Source organism: Eurypyga helias, unplaced genomic scaffold, assembly GCF_000690775.1.
Source record: "Eurypyga helias isolate BGI_N326 unplaced genomic scaffold, ASM69077v1 scaffold6212, whole genome shotgun sequence".
Taxonomy (NCBI): Eukaryota; Metazoa; Chordata; class Aves; order Eurypygiformes; family Eurypygidae; genus Eurypyga; species Eurypyga helias.
In genome coordinates this window covers 2,683-20,533 of record NW_010236529.1, presented here as the reverse complement: position 1 = coordinate 20,533, position 17,851 = coordinate 2,683, and the positions used below count along the sequence as shown (strand labels likewise).

General features: G+C 49.4%; 1 protein-coding gene across 1 annotated transcript; it reads left to right on the top strand.

Annotated features, from left to right (window-relative positions):
* Positions 1–1,215: 1,215 nt before the first annotated feature.
* LOC104505256 (microtubule-associated proteins 1A/1B light chain 3A) lies at positions 1,216–17,035 on the top strand (the record flags this gene model as incomplete). The annotated part of the gene is made up of 4 exons (XM_010147114.1): positions 1,216–1,304; positions 9,985–10,040; positions 15,713–15,819; positions 16,352–17,035. Coding segments are annotated over 4 exons (415 nt in total), but the record flags the coding sequence as incomplete, so codon positions are not given.
* Positions 17,036–17,851: the final 816 nt, after the last annotated feature.

Below are 17,851 nucleotides of genomic sequence, written 5' to 3'. Positions count from 1 at the left end.
GGTAGTGGTCAAGCGCTAAAGAGTCGTGTTTCGCTCTTGCCCTGGGTGCAGCCTTTACACCCTCAGAGCACAATGACGTCTCCAACAATTACCTTCAGTGCTCCTCGCCTTGGTGGCATTAGGGTAGTTGTTCCAAGAGTGTGATACACCCTCCCTGGTTGTTCTTTAGACCCAGCAGAGTTCACGCTTACATCACACCCGTTCTGTTATTAAATGTACGTGGTGGGAAAACTGAAACGACAAGTAGGTTACCAGAGAAGGTACCAGATTTGATTGCCAGACCCGATCGTGAGATCAGATGGAACATCAGCCGCTGTTTCTCTTGACCTTTGCCAGCTGGCACTGGGCAAGGCGCGTGTTTCTGGCAGGTCGCATCCCGAGGAGGGTGTCGGTCAAGCTCTACTGCCCGAGTGAGGCGGTGTATTTGTGCTGAACATTTCGTGTCAGATACTGTCCAAACGCAGGTGAGGGTGTTTCCTATGTGAGTTTTAAAATTGGAGCTTTTTCCTCCTGAACTGCTGATCCAACCCCTCACTGCTCTCTTGGAAACTGTAAATATTTGGTAATTTGTTGGCACAACCCTTCCGGCCTTGAATGCTTACCCAGTCTTCTGCCACAGCAGCCGAGCCAAGCCAACCTGCACAAACAAGAATGAAAGGAAGTCTGGGTGCCCTGGGACCCTTGCCCTGGGACCCTGCTGTGTTCTCCTAAGCTGCCTATTAAAAGGAGTCCTAAATCAAACCCTTAGTAACTACCTAGTGTTAAACTGCTGAGAATCAGCATATTGTGGTCAGGAGGAGTCTGGTTTGCCGTTGCAGATTGATCAGACTTCGTATGAGCCAGAAGGAAAGCAAAATCTGAGGCTCAGAGTAGTTGAAAAAAAGCAGGATTAAAGGGAAAGAGGGGGCTGATGGAATCTGGTGCCGTCAACTGCAAGTGCTCCTTGTTTCTGTGTACTTTCCTCTGCCCTTTTGCTCTCTCAGCTGACTGGGCTGCCGAGCTCAGCCAGGAGGAGGGGAAGGAGGAGGAGGCCTGGCAGCCCACGCAGTTGCTTTGGGTCAGGGCTGGAATTGCTCGGTTGGAGAAAGTAAATACAGCTTGTTTTTGTCTTTGAATCATTACACAACAGGAGCAGGAAGCGATTGTTTACAATGCAGTTGGAGAGGGTTGATGGAAAGCATCGCCAGTGACACTCAGAATGGCTTAATTTTTAAGACTTCAGAACTCTAGAGAAGTGGAATGGTTCCAAAAAGGCAGTCGGGAATGTGACTGTTTACGAAAGACACCCAGGCTCCGGTGTCAATGCAAGTGGCTTGCTTAGGTCTTGATCTGCTACCCCTTGCTGAAGACTGTTTTCCTCAGTGCATGTTTTTCCCCTTGTAATTTTGAGATTAGTTTTTCCATTAATTTCTTCTGTTTGTTCATCTGCTTTGTCTTGGGTTTATCCTGAATAAAATTTCTGGATTTCTAGTCACCATCGTTGAGGACTTGAAAAAGGGACTGGCTGGGAATTGCCAGGGGTTTGAGGCAAGGTGTGTTCAGGGCACCAAGTGCCAACTTCTGTGATCTGATGTGGCGTTAGTGGTGAGAGGGTGGTGCTCTGTCACCTGGTCTGGTCCTTGGCACTTCTGCTGCAGAGCATGTGTGGGGGTGCATGGGGGTCTGGTCCTTGGCACTTCTGCTGCAGAACATCTTTGGTCTGGGTGCATGGGGGTAAAATCTGACAGTATCCACGAGCTGAACCCGGCTGTAGGCACTGAGGCAGCTGTCTGCTGTGTAGTCAGATCCATTGTAGGAGTCCAAAACAATTCCCAGAACAAAGCTGTGCTCTGTGTCGAAGGAACAGGGTGTCCTGGCTGAAGTGAGAGTGTGCAGCAGCCTGACGACACCGTTGCACTTCCCATAAAGAGCACCAGTCCTTCGGAGGATTGGGTAATGCTCGCACCTCCCACTCTTCTTGAAGTGGTGGTTTTGAACTGGCTGCTCTGCTGCTGCGAGGCTGCCAGCGAGCTTCCAGCTTTGTTTTCAGCGCAGTACATAACCAGCGTGATTACGGACACGGACCTTAAACCTAGACCGGTCGGCTAACAACCTAAGTTGGCCTCGTGCCCCAGCCTCCTGCCGAAATGGGGGCACTTTGCCGTGAGACACGTACACGTGTGTCCTGTGGTCAGCTGGAGCCCCTGGCTGGGTGACAGACAGGTTTGACCTCAGCCTCTCTGGACTGAGCATTCCCATCCCACCTTCAGTCCCCTGGGAGATCTGCCATTAGTTCTGGGAAGCCATTTCTGTCCAGAGGAAAGGCAGCAGTAGGTAAAGGGAGAGTGTGGGGCTGAATTCCCTCTCCTCTTGGCTCTGGGGAGAAGTGCTGCCTTCTCTGGGAACTCAAGTGCAAACCAGCCATGCTTGTACCAGCTGAGAGACCAACGGTGGATGAATTCTGTCTCGCAGACCCTCCTCTGCTTGTTGTAACGGTTGTGCTTGTTGGTGGCTTGGAAAAGTGTCTTGATCTGAGGTTGGTTAGGGAGTCAGCTTCTCACACCCTGTGCCCATGCTCTAGCAGTTGTGCTTTAAGAGCTGTGATTCCTTGAAATGAGGCTGCTGGTGCACATTGATGCTTAGCTGTCTGTGTCCAGTTGTATTGTATTAATTACCAGGGACATTTTATGGCATGATTTGCTGTGGGGTTAATTATCAGCACTGAAGAAAATATTGGTACAAGAAGAACTGAACAAGCATCTAAACCAAGTGTCAGCTAGACATGTAGACCACAAATATTGAATTTTTTTATTATTATTCTTTTATATAAGAGAAGGTTCTGACTGGCAGCCAGGAATAATAAAATAATAAAATTTTCTTCACTATGAGAGCTTCAGATATCCTCTTGAGCCAGAAGGGTGGAGACTGATGAATCTTGGAGCTGTGAGACTGGTGGTTGCTACCTCTGTCACCCTGTAGCCATGAGCCACAGACAAGTCATCTCTCTTGGCTTCTGTGTGCTGTCCTTGGTCAGCCCAGCAGGGATCACAGTCAGGAGAGTCACTCTGGAGGTCTCCTGGTGTGTCAGCCTGCCCATGTGATGTTCTGCGGCCGACCTGCAGTGTGTGACCACCTCCGACGCTGTGGTTGTGCAGTTCTTTGTTGCCTTTTGTCTTCAGAAGGCAGTTTGGAAATAGGCTGTGAGAGAAAATGAAGGGATAGGATAATTCCAGACTCTTGTGTTTGGCACGTCTCCCCAAATAGGCCCTGCAAATCCATGCATGTCCAGGCATGTTTGTGCACAAATAGCAATGATCCAGGCTGCGCGGTCTTTTTGTGCAAGCGTGTGTGTGCTGTTCTGCCATAAATACAGCTCTCTCAGGAGTGCCAGTTCTTTCTTTGAGCAATGTGAAGCATCCCGAGTGGTTCTGAGAATTTTGGGTGCATTCCTGTCCAGAGGAGACAATGAAGATGCTCAGAGGGCTGGAGCACCTCTCCTATGAGTAAAGGCTGCAAGAATTGGGCTTGTTCAGCCTGGAGAAGAGGAGGCTCCGAGGAGACCTCATTGCAGCTTTCCAGTATCTGAAGGGGCTACAAGGGTGCTGGGAGAGGACTTTTTACAAGGGCCTGTAGTGACAGGACAAGGGGTAATGGGTACAAATTGAAATCAGGGAGGTTTAGATTAGATATCAGGAAGAAGTTCTTCCCAGAGAGGGTGGGGAGGCACTGGAACAGGTTGCCCAGAGATGTTGTGGATGCCCTATCCCTGGAAGTGTCCAAGGCCAGGCTGGATGAGGCTTGGAGCAACCTGGTCTAGTGGAAGGTGTCCCTGCCCATGGCAGGGGGGTTGGAACTAGATGATCTTTAAGGTCCCTTCCAACCCAAACCATTCTGTGATTCTATGACAGAGGGAAAGGTCCAACACGAGCTGGAGGGAAGCCCTTGCAGAGGGTGGGCTCCTGGTGGCTCCTGCAGAGGGAACTTGCTGTGCTTTTTCCAAAGCTGGTAAAACTGTGATTAAACATTAAACAAAAAAAACCCCAGTTCCTTATCTGGAACTCTGATGTAAATATTCCGTAGCCCATCCAAACACGGCACAGAAGGTATTGCCCATTTGCCCCCCGTGCCTGGGAGGTGTAGTGAGTTGGAAGCCCTGTTCTAAGCTGTTTGAATGGCAGAGGTCCAGTGCTCATCCTGCATGGCTCATGGCAGGGGTGACAGTGCTGTGCAACCAGGAACAAGTGGCCTGGGTTTAGATGTCTCAGTTGTTGTGTGGCTCTGCTTGGTCACCCGCTGAGCCCTTGTCATGGATTTGCCAGATACAAACACTCATTCCTGGAGCCAGGCTCAAAATCATACAGTTAAATTCTGAAACTGCTAAAGAAGAAGAAGGTGGGTCCTGTTTGTCTTTTAAAATCCATTTTCGAGTTCTACTCTGGAGCCAGGAGGATTGGCAACTTATGCAAATGAAGAAGACGGCTGGGGTCTGCAGTCACAGGGCTCCAGGCGCTAGGCATTCCAAAACCCTTCCAGACATTACACATCTTGTGAGGAAGCTCTAACAACAAAATGGATAGTGATGCAGACAGATCATCAGTCGCCCCACATTCATGTTGGTAATACCTTCCTGTGTCAGTGGAGCATCAGGCTCTACCTACACCATGTTGCAGAGGCAGACTTTTCTATCAGACAGCAAGTTCAAACCAGTGTAGTTTTGGTCCTGAGCCATTTGCCCTGTCTGGACACCCCAGCTTTGCAGACAGAAGTAGTAAAATACAACCAACGATCAGAATCGCTGTCAAGTTTCTGCAGCACTGCTGTCCTACGTAGCCTGGGACAATGACCCTTTCTTAGTCGTGAGGACTGCTTTCCCAGGGCACGGCGGTCCTTGCAGACTCTGCCCTCCTTCCCTGGATGTGGGAGTTTCCTAGTCTCCTCTTGCTCCTCCTGCAGTGCCACTGGCCGGAGAACGAGCTCTCCAGCACTGGGCAAGGACAGGCCAGGTCAGCTGTTGTGTGAGCCATGGCACACACACGGGAGCATGTTTCCTGGTGGTTAGCAGTGTCTGGCCTTAGGGTGGTGTGATGTTACAAAAATGTTTATTGATGTTCAGCTCAAATGACCTGCATAACTTGCCTATGTCTTCAGCGCTTGCCAGCTCATCCCAGATGTATCCTGACCTCAAACCATCCAGTTCTTCCTCTCCTTGCAGGAAGTCTCCTGGAGAGAGGACCACGTTCTAGCAACCCCTTGCCCTGGGAATGTGACCACAGCAGCTTCTTGAAGAAACGTGTTCGTTTTTGCATCTGTTTCAGATCTGAGGCAGAACACCTCCCACGCTGGCTGGCGCAGAGTACCTTGTGGGTGGCAGGGAAAAAGCCACAGGGCTGGGATGGCAGGGGTGTCTGCACATGCCCTTTGTGCCATGGGCAGCTGCACCCGGAGCCCTGAGACATGGGACCAGAGGGAGAGGCAGTAGCTCATGGCTGAATTTCTGCTCTCTGCTTTGCTTTCCACACACAGCTCCTTCACAGCTCAGGAACTGTTGACCTGGTGGCATGTTGATGACGTTTCCAGGTGGTGTTTTCTTTAATGGTGTTCTCTTCAACAGCATTCCTGTTGGTCACAGGCAGCAGGGCTGGCTGTAGAGTCCATCCACTGCCCCAGGGCAGCACCAGTGTTTGTCTAGTGTCTCCTGAAGAATGCTGTCCCTTATGCAGCTGCAGTGTTGGAGAACTTGCCACGTGTGTTTTTCTTCTGTTCCACCATCTGTATCTTTTGTCTGATTAAGCTGTTTTGCATCCAGGACTGTCCTTTTGTCCTGTGTCTACACATCACCCAGCACAGTAGAGACCTGTCTCCGTGGGTTCCTGGGCACTGCTGATAAAAAAGGTTAATGCTTGGAAAGTCTAGCTTAGTTTTTTCTACTGTTCTCCTTTATTGTCATAAAAGCCTCATTCTGCATTGCCATGGGATATGTTTGTGCCCACATCTTTGGGAGAACAGCTTGGGAAGGACCTCAGTCAAGAAAAGCTGAGATTCTGGGGTGTTGGACAATTTGCAAGCTTTGCTGTTGGTACTTAACAGTTGAAACAGCAGTTGGAGGAGAAATAGGCAATTTTCCTGGCATACACAATTCTACAAAAATACTCTTGTCTTTCAGTAGGTCCTAACAGTGAAATTTTGCTAGGAATAACCAATTAAAAGTGTGTGGTTTTTATGTTGCTGCCATCTTGAGCTCTCGCATCCTATCACTGGGGAGAAGCCTGGCTTCCCTCAGGGCAGATGTGCAGTGCCCACAGCGGGGGGCAGAGACAGTGCTCATCCCTCTGTCTGCAGTTCATTAATATTTGTTCAGCTCCTTCCAAACAGCAGCTGGCTGTAGCCCCTCAGTCCCCTCTTGCTTGGAGTCGCTGAGCTGCCGAAAGCAGGTGTGGTGTTTTGCTTCTCCTTGCAGCGAGGAGAGTCCAGAGGAAGACATGTAGATAGGGACTGGGTTGTGTAAACAGTTCTGGTTCGCTTTACATAGAGGCTAAGGATTAACTATAGCCAGGTGCTGCAGATAAGGGGAAAGTCTTAACCTCGGTTAGCACAGCTCTCATTTGGGAGAGCTGCAAGAGAGGAGAGCAAGTTTGTAAATTCAGACCTGTCACACATGAAATGTGAGCGTGCAGACATTGCTGGTGAAGGGGTGGAGGGTGCGTACCTGTCTGCTGTGCCATACATGTGCTAGGCTGGCATCTCCATCGGCATCTCTCTGCAGTGCCCTTTAACGGTTTTCTCTTTAATCCTGTGATTTAGATTAGACTATATATACATTATATGCAAGGTGGCACTTATAGCCAGCCACTCCTGCTGCGTGATGTTGAAGATGCTTTCATGAGATACAGGATCAACCTCTAGGATCAACCACTCCAGGCTGAGGAGGGTGTGGGTGACCGTCACCTATTCCTTATGGGAGATCTCTAGTGCCTGGACTGTTGTGCACACAGAAATTACCCTTGTGCAGGCTTTGATACAGGGTAGCTTCTCCTGATTCCCAAGCTGGCTTGGTTGGATCTCCAAGGCTAGGATGGGACTGAGTGTGCTCCTTAGCAGAGCTTCACATGTCTTGGAAACTTCTGCCTGAGTTTTCAGGCACCTGCACTGCTTAGGTGGGGTTGCTCCCAATGGCCTTCCTGAATGAAGTTTCTGAAACGGGCATCTCCTGGACAGAGGAAGAAGTGCAGCGCTTTAGGTGCTGTTAGTTGCAATCACACGTACCTACTGAAGGGATTCAGTGGCTCCTGGAGCAAAGCAGCACCTACTGTCATTACCTTGATGTAACCTGCAAATCGGCCACCTGCCACAGTGTCCTCTGAGTTTAGAAAGGCTGCAAAAGCCCTGGGCCCATCTGACCAGAGGGACCAGGTCCTGGGCACATGGCAGGTGTTAAGAAGTGGGACAGGGCAGCTGCTGCTATGGTACATCAGACTTGCAGCTAGTTGAGAGCTTCGTCACTGCTGGTTCGTGCCCTTAATTCCTGCCGAGCGTGGAGTCAGCAAGATCTGGAAGAAGCGTGCTGCAGCAGCAGTCTGGCCTGTCTGTCTGAGACACCTGCAGCCTGCACCCCTCGAGGGACAAGGGACTGTGGTTCCAAGGGTGGGACGTGTAGCTGGGCAGATGATGTACTGTTTATTCTCCGTGTGGCATCTTTTTCAGTATGATGGGCAGAGGACACCTCTTCCTCCTTGTGGAAGAGAAGGTTGTGATGGCTGCCAGCCTTATGCTGGATTTGGGAATGCTTCTGGGAAGCAGGAAGGGGTATCAGGCATGTGGCTGCCTTTTGGCGCATGCAGCCTAGACTAGTTGGATGCTCTGAGATTATCATGGCTAGTAATGTAGATTACATGCAAAGGCTGTAAATTTACCTTTGGCGAATTGCTTCTCAGACCCCTCTCATAATTACCTGCATTGTTGGGGCTTCCTGTGCAAACAGTTCTGTGATCCTACAGGGAAATGCATGATGTCTAGGAAGTTCATCCACATGGCCATCTGATACTGGGGAGAGAGATACAGGATAGGGTGGATACTGAAGCTGGAAAAACTAGCAGTGCATGAGGACACACAGCTTTCTGCAGGCTCTGTTAATACCCGGCTAGTCTGAGTTGACTGCAGTCAAGCTGCCTAAAGTACGTGAGTGTTGTCCACTCATGCTCTGATCTCCAGCCTTTCAGATGCTCTGACCTGCTGCATCTTGCACGCAGTGAGCACGTGGGAGCGGAGCTCTGCAGGAGGGGGGGCACGCACTTCTGGCTGGCTGCTCCAGTTGGGTGCTGTGTGCCAGGTGCTTGTGTGCTGGCTGCTTCTTGTCACTGTGTCCTTCAGCGTTCCTGAAGAAGCGCTGCTGTCCCTGCATCATGTGCAGTACTGATTTCTGCGTAACTCCTTGCTGATTGGGACCTCAGGGGAAAATCGTCTGTATCATCTGGATGCCCTGAAGCATTGGATAGGGTGAAAAGGAAACACCAAATATGCCCAAATTTTCCATTAATTCCATATAATCTTGCTAGCCTATGGAGGCCTACAGAGGAAAGGTCTAGCAATTCCTAGCAGAGGGGTATTTTCCTCTCAGAGGAGACAGAAACGGTGTTCAAAAGCTACTGCGATCTGGTGATTTTGTAGTCTGGAAGTCTCTAAAGGAACTGGCATCTCTTCCCAAAGTAATATCTAGCCAAATTCAGTTTGTAAGCAGTGAGGTTTTATTGAGTGTTTAGAGGAGAAATGGTCAGTGTTTGTGGGGAGAAGACACACTCAAACATATGCACTTACCCCACCCTACATGAGCCTGGTACGTCGTCAGAATGTGGAGCTGCGTGTCACAGTGAAGGGGAGTTGGGCTTGAAGCAGGTGCTGCGCCAGCGACTGTGTCTGTGGCAGGATGATCCCATGACAGACACTGTGATCTTGCATTTTTAGGGTGTCCTTTGTCCTTGGCCTTCACCACCCAGCTTACCCACCATGGTCCATGAGGCTGCTGCCCCTGGGCACTTCAAATAGGCTGTTACAGGCTGTGAAGCACTTCCCAGAGGAAGGAGGTAATGCAAGGAGGTGCGCACATCTGTAGTATCCCAGGAGGAGCACACACAGAGCCATAGCTGGTCCTGGTACAGCTTATTCCCCTTCTTCCTGCTGCTTTGAATTGTGGAAAGTGGAGGTCCCTCTGGTAAAGCAGCAGGGGGGCATTGAACTTCTGTAAGCTTGAATAGTGTAGGAGGAGTGTGCTGCCTGTTGTCTGTCAGTAAACATGAACTTTGGAGGAAAACAGGTTAGAAAGTGTGAGAAAAACTGCAGAATAAATCTTTTAGTACCTGGGTCATCTCCTTGCTTAAGTCTTAGTTCCTGTTTCCATGACAGGTCTAGGAACACTTTCTGTCAGGCCAATAGCTGTTGTAGCTACTGTGTAGATCTACAGTAGTGGAGGAGTCCTCCTTGGCAAGGCAGCTCTCCTTCGGACGGGGACAGTGTGCCAGATAGTGCTTAGAAGTGTGCAGCAGGCAGAAGGAAATGGCTAAAACCCAGGCGCAGTTGGAGAATCATCTCCCCCGGGGAAGCAGCCAGGAGTTGCAAAGCCTGAACTTCCGGAGCTGAGACCCTAAAGCTGTGCTGCTGCCCAGCACTGGTGATTGTGAGCTGCATTTTCTTAAGGGAGATTTAGGAATGCAATTTTGTAATCCTTATGTTCTCATTAAAGTAATTCGGTTTCTGTGTGTGTTGCCCAGTTTTACTGGGCATGGTGGCAAGTCCCTGCCTTGGGGAATGATTGGGATGGTAAGAAGCCATGAAGGGTTGATTGCTGAAGCTGGCATCTGGCTGACCTGCTGCACAATGTTCAGAAAATGCCTGATGAACAGAATGTGCATTTCTTTCGCAATGTCAGTTTGTGGCTTGCAGGGTGGTTACCTTGTTTTTCTCTGAACTAGCACAGCCAGATGTATAACTTTTTTCCTTGCTACTTTTTTCCAGCGGATCGTTGTAAAGAAGTACAGCAGATCCGAGAGCAGCATCCAAACAAAATCCCGGTAAGTTATCATTCTTGTTGTTCTGCATGAGACATTGTTCTCTGGACCCCTCTGTGCTACAGGATAGCCTTCACCAACCAGCCACAGAAGTCACGAAACTTTGCTCCCCAGAATCAACACAGGTCGCTCTCCATAAACCTCCAGTGCCCTGTGCGTGTCAGCTGCTTAATAGCAGACTGCATCCTCAGCAGCACAAAATGCAGTCTTTCTCTTAAGCTTCATGCCTGCCCTAGAGACAAGGAACTGATTTGATCTCAAATCTGCTTCCAAGCTAGTGCAACAGGAGAAAACTCTGAAATGGCTTTTTGTTTTGCTTTTGTATTGTTTTTTTTTCCGGTAGCTACCTGACTTTACCTGACCTGGTAAGGATTTCTCTGCATCTGCTCAGAGAAAGATGTGTGAAATCTTTGCTGTATTGAAAGCAGAGACACTCTGTTAGGATCTTTCATACCACAGCCAAACGGGTACCCCATTATGTGCTTTCCCAGCACCTGTTGTTGATATGCATAGGTGAGACTCCATGAATTGCCTCCAGTTCTTCTTGCCCATGTCAGACCTAATAGGCTGTTTTGCGCTTTGGCTGTGAGTGTGTTTTTGATATCCTAGCTGAGTATTTGTTTCTCTTCCTGAGAAGATAGTGAACTTGGAGAAATAACATACTTGGGGCTTGCTCAAGTTAGTATAGCATGTATGATGAAAAAAAAAATGGGATGTGTTCCTAGTTCAGCTTGCTCTCAGTGTTGGATGAACATCAGCCTTGTCTTAAAATTGCATAGAGTCTCCGTATTTAGCCTTCAGGTCTTAATGTCTCAATCTGCTCTTGGCACATACTAGCCATTCCTGTCTGACTCTTCTTTTGATTGTAGCACAGCATCTTTCAGCAAAAAGAATTCCCTTCCACCAGCGCTGTGGTGTCCGTGTGTTGTCAGCTCAGCAGAGCAGAACTTGGCCCTTGCAGCACACTGAATGCTAGTATGCCGTATCATCTACACACTTCTTGACCGCTGCTTTTAACACGACATGACAGGGAAGAATACGTTTAGCTGCAAGTTTTTCTGGAGCCATGGAAAGAATCAGAACGAGAGAGGGTGTTGGAGGCCTTGGGGATTTCAGCTGTGTTTGTGTCATTGGTACCTCTAAAGGCCTGGTCCCGGTTAGACCCTGGCATAAAGTTTGATGCTGTCTCTTCTACATATCAAAGTTCCTGTATGTAGTTTTCAGTGCCAGGGCTGTGAGCAAAGCCTCGTACCACAAAACAGAGCATGGTGTGGGGGATAGCTGTGGGTCTGAGCAGTGCAGTTCAGGCAAACTGGCTGTAGGAAGGTCTTAGTTTTCTGTGAAAGGCAGGAGCTATGTTTGCCAAGTGACTGGTTTCCCTGGAGAGCCACTTGGAATGAGCAAAGGGGATTGAGCGCACAGCCCAGGGGGAGTAAGGAAGAAGGTGGCCCAGGGCACACCCTTATTGCTGGCAGAAATCACAGCAAGCTGCGCTGCAGCTGCTGCCCTCTTGCATCTCCAGCTTCCACTCAGAGCCCTTGGTTGAGTCCCCGTTTGCACTGACAGAGGGTTTGCAGAGTGCATGGCCTGGCTTTGTGCCCAGGGAAAGGCATTTCTCTTCTGTTTCCATGAGGGTACTTACTTGCAGAGGAGGCTGAGGCAGGGGCTGTGCCACATACACGTGGGGGACTGTGTGGGGAGAACTGGTGGTGTGTCTGTCTAAGCCCACCAGAGACCAAGCAGTAGATAACCTGCACTCTGCTTGAGGCGTGACGTTCTCTGGTTGTGTTTGAAGGGAAGTCACATCCCAGGATGCCTCACTGGCACATGTAATAAGGAGATAGGCAGGATCTAGGGGCTCCCCAGTATTCCCTATCCACCTCATGCCAAGGCTCCTTTGCTGTCTCTGCATTGCCCGTAGCTGGCTGGACTTCATGGTAGAAAGTGCTGACCACGGGAAAACAGAGCTCGTATGAAAGGGCAGAGCAGTGCTGGCCGTGAGGTGCTGCTCACGCTTAGCTCTGCTGGGAAGGAGCCTCCAGCCGCCCCTTGCAGGCAGCTGCAGGGTGGCTCCTCCTCAGGCGGTCAGAGCAAGCAGGGAACTTCCTGCCTTCTCGCTTGGAGTTCCGTCAACAGCCTCAGCACATGCTTTAGAACATCTTCTGCCCTGTTAGAGAACAGACCGAGCTTTACTCTCTTTCTGGAGGCCATTGAAGTGAGGGCTGTTGAGCAGCAGTTGCAAGCTTTTAAGCCAGCAGCAGTGAGCCTTGGAGAGTCTGAAATGGCTGCGGAAGAGATTGTGCTGGACAGCCAGAGGAGAACACCATTTCCCCAAGTACTGTAATGCTGAATTCAGTGAGGCCTAGTGAGTCACGGGCTGTACTACTGCAGAGGATGGGTTAGGGGAGAGCCACCTCTCATGCTGATAGAGAAGGCTGAGGGTGTGTTTGGGCCATGCAGAGGGGTCTCTGTTAGGTTATGGGATAAAAAGCTCATCTGCACACCCACAGAGGAACACAGAGAGGCAGCGGCAGGTGACGGAGCCCAAATACTGCCATGCCCTGGCACAGTGATGGACAGAAGCCCAAATTATAAACTCGGAGGAAGGGACAACCTTCTCTGGGGTCCTGTGAGGGCTGGTGCGGGGAGCTACAGACCCAGTGTCCAGGGCTGACACAACTCAAAAAGGATCAAGACCAGAACACATTTTGGACTGAGGGGGGTTAATGTATATATTCCCACTAAAAGACCTCCACCCTGCTCAGCCAGAGGGGAACAGGATGAGGCTGTTGGTACTGTCTGTGTTCATGTGAGTGCTCTGCAGGTCTCTGTTGATCACTGTGGCTGCCTACATCTATAGGTATGTATGTGTTACATGTGTGCATGTGCCTACTGGCAGTATGTTCTCAGCTCTGCTGCTGGTTGGACCTGGGGGCATAGAGTGGTGGCAGTATACCTCTGTTGGGCTGCCAGATCTGGCCCCATTCCCTACCAAAACTCCTTTCTGCCTCTTCAGACTGGCCCCAGAACAAGGGTTGAGTTTATAAATGCTGCCCAAGCCCCTTCTGCAATGGGACTGGGACCCCAGGTTCTGCCCTAAACCTTTGTACCTGTGCCCAGCTCGTGTTATTTCTGCAGTGAGTTCTGTGGTGGGTTCCCACTGCAAGAGCAGGTGTCCCACACTGAGGAACCCCCTGGCCTGAGACAGAAAGAGGATACAGAAGCAGAGATGGCTGTGTATACAAGCGCTGTGACCACAGGGATGTAATATTAGCATGTGATCATGCGTTTCACTCCAAATCTAGACAAGAATGTTTTGTCCATTGGCCACCTGTTCCCATAGCTGGGTTACCCAAATAGCAGCTCGTGTTCTGGAAACAAACACTCTTGGACTTGTTCTATATGACAAGCCCTCTGTCTGCTCAGGGCACAAGGCAGCTGCTGCTTTAACAGCCAGGATGTCCTTCTTGGCCCATTCTTTGACTGACTGAGATGCTTTTCTTTGTGGGATGGAATTGGCTTGTAATTAAGAGTTGTCCACCTCTGTTCCTGCTAGAGGTGAGAAATGAGGCATAGCCCAAGTGTTGAGGGCTCTCTCTGCATGTAAAGTTACAGTTGTTGTGTAGCTGCTCCTTTGGTGCAAACTAGTTAAAAACTCAAGGTCCTGCTGTGGCCTCCGTGTTCCCCAGTAGCCAGAGCAGCATCTGTGTATTTGGCTATTGTGAGTGTCCAGCCCCTTGAGACTGTTCCTTATAGAAAAAATACTCATCTGTACAAGTAAGATTCAAATTAAATACAGTAGGATAAAGACAAGCAGTTCTGCTTGTCTTTATCCTTCCTCTGCCTTCCTTCTGGCAGGAGAAAGGGATGTTAGCAGATTGGTAAGGGGCATCCTGATGTATGATGTAGTCTGTTGCAGAAAATTGTTCTTTCGTCATGTCCCCATCTTGCAGAAGGAGACGAAGGAACAATACCTGGCTTCCCCTAGTCTTTTTCTCTGGCACTTTTGCTCAGTATCAAGAGGCGACATGGCCAGTGTGCGAATACATTGGTGAATTCATGGGAGCCTTCATATGCTGCTTGTACAGCCCTGGGGCTCCTGGGTTCTCCTTGTGTGATCTCTGCCCAGTATGGGCTTTTCAGGGGGCACTTAGCTGTAGAGCTCTCACCAAAGTGCCTTGCACGCCTCCGTTACCCAGGAACTGCCTGCAGTGTAGCTTGGCCCGTCTGGGTGGGCCTGGCAAGAAGCCCTACAGTCCGGGGAACTCATCAGACATGCCCAGCTCACTGGTGACACCACAGCGTCTCAGTCAGGGGGTGTGGTGTGGCTTTGGGGTGGACAGGCAGCAGGAGCTACGTAGGTGATAGTGTGTCAACAAGCGATTAAGGGAGAGGTAAATCAGTGTTCCCAGAGGTTCCCTTGATCCTTTTGACTCCACAGAGCCATCTTCTGGAGATCCTGATCTCTGCATGCTGCTCCATCCCTACACTGTCCAAAGGCATTTGCAGTCTCCCATGTATTTTTGGAAAAGACCTGGGAAAATGATTTATGGAACTCCTTGCCCTATAGTGAAAAATCATGTTCGGTCTCTGCTCAGAGAGGATAATAGACTGATCAGTACAGAAGTGTCTTTCTGTGGAGAAAACAACTAGGTACTGATGTGAGAGTCACAGTGTCACTGTAATGGGAACATATTGAGCTTTATAAGTAATATTATTACTTATTTTAGCTGCCTACCACCTCATTTCTTTGAATACAAACGGTACATTTCCAAGCTGGTTTAGAATAGCAATTGTAGCTGTCAGCAGACACTCCTTAACGGGAGAAATTCATTAACTATAATAGCAGGAAAACTAAATGGAAATCATTGTTTAGTCATTGGAGAATGTAGGTGTGGTAAGAGCTTTCCCAAGCAAGACCTCTTGCAGGGGGTGACAGGTTGTGCTGTCCCTGTGGTGGAACTGTGCTGACGTGCCCTGGAAGGTCACCATACAGTTGTGGTGGTACACGGATTTTTGGCCATGGATTTCTGATCTTTTTTTGGGGGTCACTGTGTACGAGTGTTAACATGAAGAGCAGGACTGGTGAAATCCAAACTCCCCCTTTCTGAATGAATGCCTTGGGTGGCTTGCTGTGATTTCTAGAAACTTCCTGTTTGGGAATATCTGCAGCTCTTCCTGAGCAAGCAGGGTGATGCTGAACGACAGCAGCACGGAATTGTGGCACAAAAGGGAAGGAAAATGTCTCTTGCTGTGCACCATGAGTTCAGTCCTTAGCTCAAGCCAGCAAAACCTGTGGTTCTGGTCAGTCTGAAAGTGGCATTAAAATACACTTCACTCCTCTTCCGGATCTCCTTCGTGTTGGGGGAGGTAGCTAAATCAGTCCACTAATGCTTACTGTTTCTCAGCCAGCCAGAGCAGCTGATGCTTTACTTCACCATTCTTGGATGCTCTCCACCGTCTGGCTCCGGCAGACAGATGACTCCTGAAGAGCTGTCTGCAGCCAACCTGGTGGTCACTGCTCATGTCCTTTTTTTGTTTTCCTGTGAGGGTGATGCAAAGTGAGGCCTTACCTCAACTTTTCGACTGGTGCTAGTTTGATTTGTGTTTGACCTTGAGGCCAGTGCTTGGGGCAGTGTAAACCGTGGTTAACCCTAACACTGACTTTCTCCCAGGTCATCATCGAACGCTATAAAGGGGAGAAACAGCTGCCAGTGCTGGACAAGACCAAGTTCCTCGTCCCAGATCATGTCAACATGAGTGAATTGGTCAAAATAATCCGGTGAGTGGGGTGGCCCCTGCTGACGTGCTGTGAACCTGTCCTCACCCACAGGCCCTGAACACAGTCGTGGGGTGAGGATGAGGCAGAGGCAGCTGCTGAGCATGGAAATGGGGACAGGACAACCACAGCCTCCTTGCGCTGTGTTACAGGCTGTCTGGGGGGAGTCAAGGGGGAGCAGTTTCTTAGTATCTGGTGAAGGACTGTGATCTCTCCCTCACAAGGATACTGCATGAGCTGGTGACTGGGACACTGGTCTCCTTCGTTTACCCTTCAGTGCAGATGGAAGAGGCCTCTCTGCTTTCCCTTCTGCAGCAGCACTTGGGACAAAGGGTCTCTGTGGAGTCTGACTCAGGAGACCTGGAGTGTCCCAAGCAGCTTGCTGGGATCATAGACACTATGTCCTGTGGGTGGGAGATGCTGGCTGTGCAGGCCTGGCCCCATGGGAACAGCATTGCCGGGGGAGGTAGGACCTGACATCACAGTGCTTACTCCAGGGGAGATAACCCAGGATCTCCTGCCTTTGCTCTTACAGGCGTCGCTTGCAGCTGAATCCCACCCAGGCTTTCTTCCTGCTGGTGAATCAGCACAGCATGGTGAGTGTGTCTACCCCCATCTCTGAGATCTACGAGCAGGAAAAAGATGAAGATGGCTTCCTTTACATGGTCTACGCGTCCCAGGAGACCTTTGGCTACTGAGGCCTGCTGACATGTGGCATGTGGAGACAGATGAACTGTGGCACACAGACCCCAACTTTGGAAAGCAACACAACCAGAGGCTCACAAGAGGGGGACTGTGCCGACTCCTTTTCTCTCCCTCCCTCCCTCCCCCTGCCATCACCCTGTCAGCAGAGAGGCTCGTGGCGTGTGTTGGACTTGCACAACCCTTCACCTCTGTGTAGATTAGTCCCACTCCCTCCACACACACCCCCCTACGTGTGCACATACGTACAGACACCCATGCGCACACGTGAAGCCTCGGCTTCCCATCCCATCCCCTTCGTGTAACCCTCAGCTGCTCTCACTGTGCTGTGTATGTGTGCGCGCGTGTTCGTAACCTACTGCCAAAACAGTTCGGCCAGTGATGTAGCACGGGCAGGTTGCTGTCGCCTTCACGTTCAGCACAGGGAGAGCTGCCTCTCCTCCAAGACACTAAAAAAGGGCAGGAGGTCTACAAAAGCAGCAAACAGATGTTACAATTGCTCCCAAGTTTTAATTGATTTTAATTACACCCATATCAGATTCTTGGTGCTACTGAGTAGATGTAGGCATCTCTGTAGGACTGTGGATAATGTATATCCTTGAGATTTATTTTATTGGGTTTTTTGTTTGGCTTTTTATTTTTAGGGATAGATTGGAATGGGGAGAGGCTGTAAGCTTTTCTGTATTCTGTAGGTAAATAAATCAGGCTTCATTGCACTTTAAAGCATAGTAGATGTCAGAGTGGAATTTACTTTTAATTTATACCAATTTGCCATATATAGTGCTGCTTGTTTGTTACAGTTGTACCTAGATTGTCTTTGTTTTGTTTTTTTTTTTTTTTTAATAAAATTGATCTCCCTTCTCTCCATCTCCCCATTGCATGCAATTTTTTTAGTCTCAATGTGGCAAAGAGTTCACTCAAGGAATGTGTTGATTTATATTTGCTATGTTCCTGTTCTTGTTTCTCATGTATTATACCAAAAAAATGTATATGACAAAATCCCACCCAGTTTAATCTATACAAAGGTATATATATATATAAATATATAATTAAATAAACATGAATTCAAGTCGTATCTTGTAGGAATGTTCTGTTCCCATCTCATTTGTCTATGTCCATGTCCCTAGTATCAAGTAAGAGTGATGCGTGTTCACGTTTGCTCATGCATTGTATGCCTGCCCGAACTTCGGAGCTGGTTAGTCCAAGCTACGGCAAAAGGGGCAGGCTGGGGTTAAGGGGCTGAGGCAAAGGTAGAAAGTCGGTTTAGAGACCAGAAGATGGGATAGTGATGTGGGAAACACGGTTATCCTGGCCCTACCTGTGACACAGTAAT